The sequence below is a fragment of the Hippopotamus amphibius genome, chromosome 9 (genome assembly GCF_030028045.1).
Source record: "Hippopotamus amphibius kiboko isolate mHipAmp2 chromosome 9, mHipAmp2.hap2, whole genome shotgun sequence".
Lineage (NCBI taxonomy): Eukaryota > Metazoa > Chordata > Mammalia > Artiodactyla > Hippopotamidae > Hippopotamus > Hippopotamus amphibius.
Window position 1 is genome coordinate 50,248,121 of NC_080194.1, and position 14,753 is coordinate 50,262,873.

Below are 14,753 nucleotides of genomic sequence, written 5' to 3' on the forward strand. Positions count from 1 at the left end.
AGAATTTTATCCTCTTAAATTTGTTGAGGCTTGTTTTGTGACCTAGGATGTGTATATCCTGGAGAATGTTCCGTGTGCACTTGAAAACAATGTGTATGCTGCTGGTTTTGGATGGAATGTCCTGAAGATATGAATTAATTCCAACTAGTCTTACTGTGTCTTAGGACCACTATTGCCTTATTGATTTTCTTTCTGGATGATCTTTCCATTGATGTCAGTGGGGTGTTAAAGTCTCCTACAATTATTGTATTATTGTCAGTTTTTCTTTTTATGTCTGTCAGTATTTGCTTTATACATTTAGGTGCTCCTGTATTGCATGTGTATATGTTAAAGAGTATATATCCCCTTCTTGTATTGATTCCTTTTAATCATTATATAATGCTCTTCTTGTCTTTCATTATACCCTTTGTTTTATTTTGTATGATAAGAGTATTGCAACTCTTGCTTTCTTGTCATTTCCATTTGCATGAAATATCCTTTTCTATCCTCTCACTTTCAGTTTGTCTTTTGTCCTGAAATAAGTCTCTTATAGGCAGCATATTGAAGGGTCTTGTTTTTTTTTAAATCCAATCAGCTATCCTATGTCTTTTAATTGAAGCATTAATTCATTGATATTTACAGTAACTTATTTATAGGTACATGTTTACTGCCATTTTTTGTTTTCAAGTTGTTTTGTATTTTTTCTCTGTTCATTTCTTCCTTTTGTTTCTTCCATTGTGGTTTGATGATTTTCTTTTGTAGCATGCTTGAATACCTTTCTTTTTAGTTGTTGTGTATCTATTGTAGGTTTTTGCTTTGTGGTTACCATGGGGTTCATACATGTTAACCCATAATTATATCTACTTGCTTTAAACTCATAGTTTTTTAACTTCAAACACATTCCAAGAGATCTGCATTTTTTACTCCCCTCCCCCATATTGTGTGTTTTTGATGTAACTTTTTACATTTTCATGTTTATCTCATAACTATTTATTATAGTTGTAGTTGCTTTTACAATTTTTTGTCTTTTAATCTATGTACTGGTTCATTTAAGTGATCTTCAATCCCTATATATATGTCTTTCCTATTGGGATTTTTCCCTTTCTGATAGATTCTTACTTCTTTTCCATTTTGAGAAGACCCTTCACTATTTCTTTTAGGGTAGGCTTAGTATTGCTGAATTCTTTTAGTTTTTGCTTATCTGGGAAGTTCTTTATCTCACCTTCTATTCTAAATGATAATCTTGCTGGGTAGACTATCTTAGGTTGCAGGTTTCTCTGCCTTTTCATTTTACTTAACTTTCTGTATCTCTATGACTTTGGGTGAAACAGTTACCTATTGTGGTCTTGAAGTGTGACCCTATGCAGACTGTGTGTGCCCAGTGCATTTGGTGGGAGAGATGGATTTGATGTGGATGCCAGTCATGTCTTTCCTCATGGTGTGCTGGCCTCTATCACCTTGGTAGGGGATGTGGCTAGTAACAGAGGAGCTAGAGCCTATGCAGGGTGTGGGACAATACTTCCTCAGTGGCCATCACTGCCCTGTCAGGGGTGAGATCTGCTCCAAAGTTTCTGAAGCACAGGCCCTGAGATTTGGGCTCAAGCTGGTTCTGCTTCCCTTAAGCGTGTGTTTTTCCTTCTTCCCACATTGGGCCATTGACCCAAAGGCAGGGAGTGCTGAGGCAAGTGGGACACATATGCTTACAGAGGGCTGATGTGCTGCCTGTGTAGGCATCTGTGGCTCCAGTCAGATGCAGCCTAAGGTTCCATCTTTTCTCCTGTTGTGATTGCTCCAGATTTAGTGCGAGGCTGTGGCGTGGAGTGGGAGGGGCTGGAACATTTGCTTGTCTGGAATTGGGGAGCATGGAATGGTAGTTGTGGGAATACAACGACCTGCACTGCCATCAGAAGCTGGACTGCTTCTGGGGTGCTGTTTGAGTAAGTGCCAACAATGGACATTGCTCCACTTGGACCACATCCCAGACTCCCGGGTCACCTTTGCATCTTTAGATTGAGGCTTTTCCTAGGTCCTGGCTGGCCTAGATCCAGGGCCAAGCTATGGCTTGAAGTGAGCAGGGCTTGACATTACTCGGCTCAGACTGGGGACTGTGGCAAGGCAGCAGCTGCTATGGCACACCTATCTCTGCCCTGTCTGGTGGCAAACTAACACTTGCATACTCCTTGTAAGTGGAGTCTAGGCTTCTCTAGCCTTTCTGTGTGTCTCAGTGGTTCTCCAAGCAGCCAAAGGGGCTTGTCTCCTATATATAGGACCCCAGGATAGGGTCATCCAGTCTGTGGCTTGACCTGCTCACTTCGCAGGGTGAGTGTCTGCCTGTGTGATCTCCTTTTTCCTCTTAGTCCTATTCCAGAGGCACAGGCCTCTTACCCGATGCTTTTCTTCCCATCCTACCTGATTACATGTGTATCTTTCTTACAGCCTTAGTTGTACAGGAGTCCTTCTGTTAGTTTCCAGTTAGTTTTCCATTAGAATTGTTCCACATGTGGATGTATTTTTGAATTGTTTGTTAGAGGAGGTAAGCTTAAGTCCTCTTCATCTCCCACCTTCCATACTTCAATTCTTTTTTTTTAAGCTCTTTATTGGAATATAATTGCTTTACACTGTTGTGCCAGTTTTTACTGTACAACAAAGTGAGTCAGCTGTATTTATACATATATCCGCATAGTCCCTCAGATTCCAATTCTTACACTTCTATTTGATCAACATTCTTAAACTCTTATTTATGTCTCTTCTCTGCTGTGAAAAGGCATTTTCATTTTTTCTTCTCTCATCTTTTCCTTCTAACCATTCAAAATACTTTTATTCTTTGTCAGAGTTATCCTTTGCTCACTATACAAAATAGTACTATTTTAGTTTAGGCAGTAATGCTCTATCCCTTGGATTAGCCCATTAAGTTTTTCTGGGCTCTTTGCTTCCAATTTCTTTCCACTCTTTTAATTCTCCAACATTCATACCAATTATCCTTCAATAATAATAAAAAGGATTATACCGTTCTGTGCTTAAAAACCTCCACTGGTTCTCTACTAGTTATAGGATAAAATTAAAACTTCCTAGACATATAACATTTCACATCTGAGCTCAATCTACATTTCTAGATAATCTCATGTCCTACCAGCAACACATATTACAGTCCTGCTACTCTGAACAAGTTCTATTTCCTTAGGTGCCTTTGCCTTTTACAACACTGTAGGCCTGAACATGCCTAAAATCAACCTGTGCTACTTTAGTAGACAATTTGTGCTCATCCTTTAAGTCTCCTCTCCAACTTTAAATTTCATACTTCTTTATCACTTTGCAAGTATTTCTGCAACTGTTCCCATAATACAGTATTACTTGTGTCTTATAATATAACTACCATAAAACAATATTATAATGTAACTGCAAACCCTTCTTGGAGAGAAGACCATATCTCATTCATATGTATAACCATTGCTAATCAATGTCTAGCACGTAATAGGTACTTAAGACACTTCCTTCACATTTTTATTATCTACTTTTCTAGACTGCAATTCCATTACTCATTAGTTTGATATCCATATCTAAACATGATAACATCTTTTCCATCTTAAGGGGAAAAGCCATGTCTTGGCCCTATATCCCCTCTGGCTATTGTTCTACCACTCTTTTCCTTTCACAGACAAGCTACACTTGGTATTTTTTCTTTCTCGCTCTCCATTTCTTTCCAACTCATTGCAATTTCTCTTCTGTCCCTATCCTTCCACTGAAATTTCTCTGACAAAAGTTGCTAGTGTGACCTTTTTGTTGTAAAATATAGTGGACACATTGCTTCTAAGCTGGATATTTTCTCTTTGCCCCTCCAGGTTCACTTTCCATACTTCTCAACTTGCCTCTGCTAGGCAGAGACTAAATGATCCCTTGCCTTTTGATTTATGCCTGACTTTGACCAATGAAACGTATTAGCAAGAGATGGGAGAGTGACAGAAGAAAGAGGTTTTTGATAATTGTTTCTCTGACTTCCTCTCTGCTGGGCTTGGTTTAGCAGTGCCAATGTTCCTCTACCGAGCAGCCCTCTTGTATAGCTATAGCTCTTTTCAATTCAGGTCTGGGGTGGTAATACTGACTTTGTTGTCATTTCTGGGGTTGCTTCATCATCCTTTGTTGGCTTCCCAGTCTCTTTACTAACGTTTTTTCAGTTACCCCTTTTAAATGTTAGGTGTTTTCTGCCAGTATCCTGACTGATACAACTTTTTATTTTACTGATTACCTAGAAGCCATTTATTTGATCTCTATAAACTGTTTTTTCCCCATGAAAGTCTGTACTTCTTTAGTTCTACCTTCTCTCGCTATATAGTCCTATATCAACCATTCTGTTCCTATCTCTACTCTCCTCTTTTTTCACTTTCTTAAATGTTGCTGCTCTTTAGTGTTCTAATCCTAGTTCTGTTGTCAGAGTACATAATCTCCATGGCTGATCTCATCCATTGTTTTGGCTTCAAATATTTTAAGCCTAGATCTTTATCTTGAGCTCTAGATGCATGTAATTTCATTTACATATATTGAAATAGCCTCCTGTTTTTCCTCTTTCAATCAGTTATCCACACTTGTTCACAATAGATTGGAATGCTATGTTCATTCCCGTGAAGCCCCCAAGAGGAGAGTAAGAGGCCTCTGAGAAAATCCTGCCAGTAAGTAAATCTCTTGGGTAGTTTGTGTTCGGGGTAAAATATGGGAAATAAAGAAAGTTCAGATTAATATCGACCAGATGTATGCCTGTTACGGCAGCTCCTAAGGGCAGGTGGAGTAAAAAGCAAGTGAAGGTCTTGTAAAAAGCAAGTGAAGGTCGATTGTTAGAAATTCTGTAAATAGTTGAGAATACTGTATGTGGTTTCCTTCTTTAGGCTAACACTGGGTTTATGTACTTGGGGATAAGGTTGGGAGCAAACTTAAAAAACTGCATTCTAAAGGGACTCCAGTACCAGGTTCTGTTCGGTCAATGTGGTCTCTGATTAAGTCAGTATTAAAGCCTCTATTAGAGCCTCTATGGGCTCCTGAAGGCTCAAATGATAGCTTTTATGAAGAAGCCCGTCCATCAGAGGACCGATGGGCATGTGCGGTGCCAAACAAAACTGAAAAACAAAAGGGAATACAAATGGCTGAGGGATTAAGACCCTCGGCTCCCTCACTTGTGGAGGAGGGCAAACTTCCTATACTGCCCCCTCCTCCACCCAGTATTTCCAATAAAGAAAAAAAACTGGTAAATGGCGTTTATTAACAGATCTCAGAGCAGTCAATGCAGTTATACAACCAATGGGGGCCTTACAACCAGGCCTCCCATCACCTAATATGATCCCTGCTAATTGGCCTTTAATAGTTATTGATCTGAAAGACTGCTTTTTCACCATTCCATTACATCCCAAAGATAAAGAAAAATTTGCTTTTTCTGTGCCTGCACTAAATAATAAAGAACCTCGAAAAAGGTTTCAATGGAAGGTGTTACCTCAAGGCATGTTGAATAGCCCTACTATTTGCCAGAATTTTGTTGCTAAAGCCCTTGAACCAGTACGACTAGAATTTCCTAATTGTTATCTTATCCATTACATGGATGATATCTTGTGTGCTGCTCCTAATCAAGATTTACTTACTTCTGCGTATATTAGCATGCAGCTTTGCCTTGATAGAGCAGGACTTAAAATATCTCCAGAAAAGGTACAAATGCATAGCCCATATCAATATTTGGGCACAATAGTTGATAGAACAACTATTAGACCACAAGAGGTGGAACTGAGGACAGATCAAAAACTCCTAGGAGATATTAATTGGCTTCGCCCATGCATAGGGATCCCCACCTATGCATTGTCTAACCTATTTGCTTTGTTAAAAGGAGATTCAAAATTAAATAGTCCAAGAACTTTAACATCAGCTGCTTTAGAGGAACTAAAACTTGTAGAAAATAAAATTCATTCTTCTCAATTACAGAGAGTAACTGTTAATCAGCCATTGCAATTAATTATATTATCTTCTCATTCACCTACAGGACTTCCTTACAACCCCCAGGGACAAGCAATAGTTGAAAGAGCAAACCAACTACTTAAAAACATGCTCCAAAAACAAAAAGGGGGAATCACCCAAGGGCAACAAACAATTTTAAATAAAGCCTTATTTACTATTAATTTTTTGAATGTATCTGCACAGGCTACAGATACAGCAGCTGAGAGGCATTTTCGAGCCTCATCTAGGAATGTGACTCATTTTAATGATTCACAGCCGCTGATATGGTGGCAGGACCCATTGACTAATATCTGGTCATCAGGAAGGTTAATCACATGGGGAAGAGGGTTTGCTTGTGTGTCACCAGGACAAGGCCTGGAACCTGTGTGGATTCCATCTCGGAGAATTAAGCCATATCATGAGCGTTCCAAAGAAACGCCATCTTGAATGGGATATAGAATCTCCAGAGATGAACTTTGTACATTTGTTTTCAGGTTTGAGCTTTGGATACTAAGTTTACTAATTATGCCATCCCTGATAGACCTTTGTGTAAAATAAAACGGATATGGGCTGACAGACAAGATCAGATTCTTTGGGATGTTTGCCGTGGGACGGAGGGTGTGATACTACTTAATGGTTCCTATGGAACAGTATGAAACTGGTCCCCTAAGGGGTATGCAGTCTCTAATGGTTTACACCAAAAAAACTCCTCCTGCAATCCCTATAAAAGGTTGTGATGGCATATACCAATATTGCCATGCACTCGCCCTATCCCATCTTATGGCTTAGGATTGGATTAATACTTCCTTGGCCTCAATTAGAGAATGGCAGAGCTCAAACAGAAATATGGAAACTTCCCTTAAGTTTAAGAACATTACAAATCTGGAATGGCCATGATGCCAGTGACACATCTGCTGGGATATGAAGCGGATGGTCTCACACTGGACATACAACAATTACAAACTAAAATAACTGGCATGCAATATGATTTTTGCAGTCTCTACACCAAAAGTGCTACTTTACAAAGTATAGCTGATGGATTAAAAGCATTGCATCCATTGGATTGGATAAAAGGCATGAATAGCAGTCTCCTAAGCATTTTGATACTTTTTGTTGTCTTTTAATTATCCTATGTTTAAGTTCTCAGGTGCACAGGAGGAACGCTCCAAGGATTGACTGAAAAAGAAATAACTGGAATAGGCTTATCTTCTCCTACAGACTTATCTTCTCCTACGAAAACAAAAAGGGGGAGATGTGGGAAGACATTCGGGAACCTTTTTGTAACCTTGAAAATGTTGAAGTATGTGGGCCGAGCGATGGGATTCAGAATGTCCTGCTTGAGCAGTGGAGGAGCTGAGGGTGCGGGGCGTGGAGACTAATATCACCCTGTTTGGTCCTGAGGGATGGCTGGTTAGCCAAAGACGGGTAAGATTCCTCAGAGGAGGAACAACCTAAGACAGGCACAGCCGCAGAGGGGCCAACAGGGGTGGTGCATAGAACCTTCCTTATATCACCGTGTTTGGCCCTGGAGGATGACTGGTTAGCCAGAGACGGGTAAGATTCCTCAAGGGAGGAACAACCTAAGACAGGCACAGTCCCAGAGGGGCCAACACGGGTGGGGCACAGACCCCCAATATCTGAGAAAGGTCTCCTGCCCCCAGGGCTGTTTTGCTCTCCACCCCCAGCTCAAATCCACACCTGCTCAACTCGGACCCAGGAAGTAAACAAAGATAATTGCCTCAGTCATGTGAGGCCTTTGATTGTTTATGAGTGTAACCTGAGAATGTTAGCCCACGAACTCAATAAAAGCAGCCTGGGATGAGTCAGCAGGGCTCTTGATCCGAGAGGTCTTGAGCCCCCCGGTCCCACTTTTCTCTTCAGTCTGTGTCTGTGTCTTCTTCAAGCTTGCGGCACCCGTCACTCGCCTCGAGTCGCCGAGCTGGTCTCGGCACTATGTTAAAAAAGAGGAGTTGATCTTATCTCCCATCTGCTTAATCCTTCGCTGACTCTTCTTAAGCTCCCAGGATAAAGTTTATATTCCTTAGCATACAGGTGCATTTACCTCTCCAATCTCATATCTAGTGAAGCTATTGGTATTTTGCACTCTATTATGCAGCCATACTCTGACTCTTAGAACACATCATTCCTTCTATTACTCTTGGCCTTTCCACATACTCATCCCTCTGTCTGAAATACCATTTACCCACTTGTTTCATGATTAATTCCTATTTTCTTCAAAACTTTGCTGAAGAGTCTTTTATTCCATGAAGTCCTACTTGAACTATAATAAAGACTGAGAGAATGAATTTAATTGTTTTTAGATCTGATCAAAGGAACTATTTGCCACAGGTATTCTAAAAATGGAGGTATGTTAGTAAATAACCTTATAAACAGGTAAAATATTAACATAAATCACATATGGATTGTAGACATCATTATATAAATAAATATTGAATATTATTATCATTACCCATTTGGTACTATTCTATACTTTTTGAAGCATTATTTCACTTCTTGCCTAGATTATACTCTTGGGATTGTATTTCTGAATGCTATACTTCTCCATATCCCCTTTACGATGCTGGATATAATGCTATGTACATAGTAGTTTCAAGAAAATGGAAAATACAGGATGTCAGAGGGTACTCTCTGGTTGATTGGTCCCTTCTATTGCTTCAAGATGATTCATTTAAACTAATCTGGAGAGGAACCAGGAGGCACTGTAGCTTTTTAAAGATCCAGGAAAAATTTTTAGTGAGGAAAAACTCATTTCTAACATACAATTACTCCTTTTGCCTAAATTTATGTCACTATAATTCAATACATTTTTTTCCTCTCAGTGAAACCAATGTCAATATTTTTAAATGGCTTTTATGATAATTCCCATAGAAAATTACTCAACATAGGCAGCATTGTAATACCAAAGACAAAAAATTAAAATTCTTACTTACTCTTGAAGCAACTTACATAATACTCTAGCTCAATTCAATGTGTGAAAATAAAATACTAAACTCTAAAACAGAGGTGAGGAGTAATTGATGAAAAGGCCTACAAACTCAGCAACTAGAGAGCTATTTAACTATTATATATTAGTAATTACACATGATAACCATAAATTACTTACCTCCAGTTTATTATTGGTCTGTGGGAAGAGGGAAGGTTTACTTCTGAGTTTAAGTTGGATTCCTGAATCTGTTTGAGGGCCTCTTCTAATGGAGGAACTGGTTTTTGAAAACCTAAGGGGATAAGATAGATCAAATAGTACAGAATCACTTCATCTTCAACAATCTCTTTATATATAATTTAATTGGTCAATGATAAAATACTACCTTAAAACTTTTGTAAAAAAATATTTTTTAGAATAGTATAAATATTTTAAATTTAGACATCCAATTCCCCAATAAGAAATAGTTACCTCAAGATTATCATCACAAATCTAAGAATATTTATTTGGAAAAATGAAATATTGAGAAATATCCAGCCTTTTTGGTCTGTCATGCTTACCCTATTATATCTGATCTCATAGTTCCATAAACTTCTGACAAAATTTACAAATATTCTTATGAAGAAAAGGGGAAGATATAAAAACACCAGTTAATATTTATTGAGCATTTACTATTAAAGACATTATTTTTAAGCACCATTTAAGTATTAACTAATTTAATTCTTAGTAAAGCCTTTGAGGCAGATGCTATTTGAATCTCTGTTTTGCAGCTGAGGAGCAACAGAGAAGCTAAGTAACTTGTTCAAGGTCATACATTATATGGACTCATCCATATACCACTCTGCACAACCTCTAATCCAATCCTAGCTCCCGTAAGTATCCACTTTCCCAAGAATCTCTGTTGTGCACTTTGGTACACACCTTCTTGTTCCAGTTGAAACACTGCTGCTTTTTAAAAGATTTTGCTTTTCCTGCAGGCCTCTTATGGGGAGGCACAAATAACTACAAATAACTCAAGGCCTGAAGGTAGAGTAGGTGACTTTCTAGCTTTCCAGAGATACAACAAAACTGTTTCCTCTTTTCTCCTTTAAAAAACCCATGTCATCAGACTTTTCCACTATTATAATGTTTGTTATTTACCCTTAAAATCTTTAAGCAAAACCACTGTATTATTATGAATGGGTTAGTTCAAACTTGAACCCTAGAGTCAAGGGGTGATTGCATAAAATACTAGTGAAAAATGCATAGTTACAAGATGGTTTGCTGGATATTCTAATCATAAGGACCAATCCTCTTGAGGCAGAAATTATCAAGCTTTAGCTTTTGATTGTTTTTCTAATTAGCATAATCAATGTCCCAAATGGTTGCTTATTGGTAAAACGAATGGCCAGTCGCACAGCCTGATAAATGTTAAAAATGGGCTTTCTTTGTTGAAATTAAAGATATTTAAGACAAGTGGACTTTCCTAAAATATTTTAATCACTTCCTACCTTTGCATGAACAGAGAATAAGAATCTAGGGAGGTCTATACCATATACCCTTACAGATGGCATTGAGGTTTGACCTCTAATTAGTCTTGTCTCCAGCTGTTAAACAGGAACATTTCTGATTGTCCAATGCCAGAGGCACATAATTTTGTCTCTGGAATCTGACTGTGTAAGTTTGAGTGGACCTTCCACATAAAGTGTAGTCAGAACACCTAAAAGGACAGAGAACTGGGACTTTATTGAGCTTAGTGAAAAAAGTACTGATTGTTTTGTGTCTGCTTTGCTAAAAAATGTTTAGTTGTGCTAGATTATAGTCTGAGACTTTTATTAACACCACTTGTCTATCAAAGAGAGCTTAAAAACTACCTTTAAAGCTAAGATGGTATTACAAATAGTTTACAAACACCCATTACTGTTTCTTGTTGCTGTTGTCTAATGATCTCCTAGTCATTACCTTATACTCACTGATGAAAATTTAAACCTATATTTTTTGATTACTTACCATGTATTAGGGCTTTATTATTTCACTTAAACCACTAGTTTCCTCCTTCCAGTTCTTTTGCTCTAATATTTTAACTCCAATAATTCTCTGACTCCAACAATTTTCTGACCTCACTGAAATGCCCAATCCCTTTTTCTTTGCAAGGGGAAACATCAGCTACCATGTATATCGGGTGAAGCTTTGGTTTAACTCTCATAATTTGGGAAGAAACTAAACTAACAGACAATTAAGTAAACAGTTGTTTATCATAGCTTTGTTGCTGTTCTTCATTCATGGCACTACATTTTCTTAAAATTTTAATTTAATATTGTGTACAGGTAATATATTCATATTCAGAAATCAAAAAAATAAAATACACGTTTGGAAGTCTTGCTCTTATTGGTCATGTGTGTATTCTATCATTTTATGCAAATACAAACATACATAAGTATATATTCTATTTTAAAAAGTTGAAGTATAGTTAATTTACAATACTATATTAGTTTCAGGTATACAACACAGATATTCAACTTTTTATAGATTATACTCCATTTAACATTATTGAGAAATAATGGCTATATTTCCCTGTGCTGTACCATATATCCTGGTTGCTTGTCTATTTTATACACAGTAGTTTGTGTCTTTTAACCCATACCCCTGTTTGCCCCTCCTTTTTCATTCTCCCCACTGATAACCACTAGTTTATCCTTTATATGTAAGTTTGTTTCTGTTTTTTAATATACATTCACTTGTTTTACTTTTTAGATTTTACATATAAGTGATAACAGATTATTTGTCTCTCTGACATTTCAATAAGCATAATATGCTATAGGTCCATCCATATTGTTGCAAATGGCAGAATTTTATTCTTTTTATGGCTGAGTAATATTCCATTATATATATTTTCTATAATTCAGTTAGCATTCTTATTACTATTGCTTTGAATTCTTTATCTGATAAATTATTTCTATTTCATTATTTATTTTTTCTCTTGCTCTTTCAATTGAGACCAATTCCTCTGTGTTCTCATTTTGCTTAACAGTCTCTGTCTCTATGAAATTAGGTGAAAGAGTTACTTACTGCTGTCTTGAAGGGGTGTTCTTATGTGGGAGCATCTCTATACAGCCTGCGTGCCCAGTGGTTTTGGTGGGAGAGCTGGATTTGACACGAACAGTCACATCTTTCCTCAGAGTGTGCTGGCAGCTACCACTTTGGAAGGGTGTGGGGCTGAAGAAGGAGGGGCTAGGGCCAGAGCCAGGAGTGAGCTGGGGCTTCCTCTCTGCTCAGGGACCGACACCACCCTAGCACGGCCAGGGTTGGGTCCCAAGTTGCTGGAGTAGAAGTCCTAAGGATTGGGTCTGAACTAGCTCTGTTCCATTTAAGCGTGAGCTTTCATTTCTTCTAGCACCAGCACCCTTGCCCTTGAGGTAAGCAGTGCTGGAGCATGAGGGTCCAGTGTGAGGTCTCAGCATGTGACCAGGTGCAGACTGCAACGGTTTAGCCACATACAGTGTTTGGGCTGCTTCTGATGCGCTGACTGTGCAAGTGCCCATAATGGCTGCCCTCACCCAAAGGATGCCACTTTGGTTCTGAACTGCCTCTGTGTCTCATGGCTGAGTTCTTTCCTTGGTTGTGGCAGCCCTCACTCCAGTGTGGAATTGTGACATGAGGTAAGCAGGGATGGAGCATTTGCTTGGCTTACGTTGGAGTGTGCTCCAGAGCAGTTTCAGGAAACCAGTCAGCCACCTGTGCAGTTTCAATCTGCCCTCTCTGCCCTCTTTTGGGAGCAAGCAAGTGTGTGCATACTCCTCCTGAGTGGAGTACAGGATTCCCACAGCCTTCCTGTTAATCCTACCAGACTGTTAGTCCTACCAGCCTGTTAGTCCTACCAGCTTAGGGACTCATCTTCTCTGCGTTGGAGCCCAGGACTGAGGCACCCATGAAATATGTGGCTGGAATCACTCACTCCCCAGGGAGGATTTCTGCCTGTGCAATTGCCCTGTTCTTCTGAGTACCCTTTCTGGGGCACAGGTCCCAATCTTATTGCTTCTCTTCCCTTCCTACCCTATTCCATGTGGATATTTCTTTCAGCCTTGGTTGCACAGGAGTCTTTCTGCTAGTTTCCACTCCATTTTCAGTGAGAATGATTCCACATGTAGATGTATTTTTGATATGCTTGTTGGGGGAGGTAAGTTTTATGTCCTCCTACTCCACCATCCTGATTTCCCCCCTTAATATATATCTTAATCCCCCCCCTTTTTTTATACAGAACATAGAATATTATGTATGCTGATCTGAATCTAAACAATTTGGGGGTCCTCATTAAGAAAAAACAATGCAAAACTATAGATATAAAATTAGATGTAGGGACCATGACAATGAAACTTAAACCTGATTGGCTTCATGGTAAATCTGCCTCTGTGGAGATGGTTCCATATCAGTCCATAAAAAGTTTCCCAATTTTTTAATAGCTGCATAATATTCCATTAAGTGAGTGTATATGTCATTTGTTTTTACTAAAACTCCTGACTTTCTGTACCTAGGCCCTTGGGTAGTCAGAACCCTCTCTGGAGCAAATGATACGCATGAGTCGTGCGTACTCTTGAGGCGTTTAACACAACTGACCACATCCTCTTTCTTAAAACTACCTTTTCTTTTGCCTTTTATACAATTTTCTTTGTTTGCTTTTATGTTCCATCCTGTTTTCTTGATAACTATTTCTCAAAATCCATTTTTAGTTTTTATTTCTCTACTTATAATAAATGCTAGTGTGTATTAAGGTTCTATTTTAGGCCCAATCTTCAATCCCAGTCTATATCCAATATTTACCTTACCTTTCCACATGGCCTCCTTTACCAACTATATATCTATTCATCAGTGGCTCTTAAATATAATTTATGTTCCATATCTTTTTCTTAAGTTTCAGATACATATTTCTAGTTGCTGATTTGATTTCCCATTTGCATGAGTCATGGGAGGCTCAAAGTCAATGCATTTAAAACTTAATAAATGATCTTTCATACCTCTAACCTGATTCTTCTCCTTTATTTGTAACCTTGATTAATGTCATCATCCACCAAAGTAATTAATTCATTAACAAAGTACTTATTGAGTTCTAAAAATTTGGAGGCTCTGTGCTAGGTTCTAGGGGCACTGTTCTCCTAGTCTTTCTTCCAGCACTCTTGATAAATTAGTAACTGAATCTACTGATTATATCTCCTGAATATATTATCTCCTATCTCTATGTCCAGTGCAGTGCTTTAATTTAGCAGCTTAACACTTTCCACATATACTGAAATAATCAACTACTACTCTATCTACTTTAATATGTCTCTACTTCAATTCACCTTCCACTGACCACATCTTGGGTCTATTGACCCAGTAATGGCTTGCTTTCCAGTTAAAAAACTTTAAGTAGACTGCATACTGGATAAAGAAGAAATTCCTAGCGTGGCACACAAAGTTCTTGGAGAATTGTTCCAACTCATTTTGCTAGCCTTATATCCATTTTTTCCCTCTTTTCCCCCATCCTATGCTTTGAATACAGTTTGTATTTGCAATATATAATTTACTTGCAAAAGCTGTTCCTTATGTCTGGGATGTTTTTAAGTTGCCTCTTTGCTTGACTAAATGCTTATTTTCCAGATTCAAATTAAGCCATTTCTCCAGGGATGATATCCCTCATATCCTTGTATATGTTTAGTGTTCTTTACTCTGTGTTCTCACAGTACTTTTCACATTCTGCTACCACAAAAATTATATTTATTGACATTAATTGTTTATACTACTCTCATCTCCAAAATAAACTGTGAGGTCTTTAATGGTAGAGCACAATTAGATTTCTCTATCTCAGCATCTAAGCTTAGCACAGGGCTGTGTACAATGCAGCAATGCA

The 14,753-nt window shown here is 38.3% G+C and overlaps 1 protein-coding gene across 1 annotated transcript in view; it reads right to left on the reverse strand.

The window, feature by feature from the left end:
• The window catches only part of CEP126 (centrosomal protein 126), a 129,364-nt gene that overhangs the window by 48,213 nt on the left and 66,398 nt on the right, over positions 1–14,753 (reverse strand). The window contains exon 4 of the mRNA XM_057695482.1: positions 9,071–9,182. Within this exon, the coding sequence (XP_057551465.1) occupies positions 9,071–9,182 (112 nt within the window). The remainder of the gene's footprint in view (positions 1–9,070; positions 9,183–14,753) is intronic.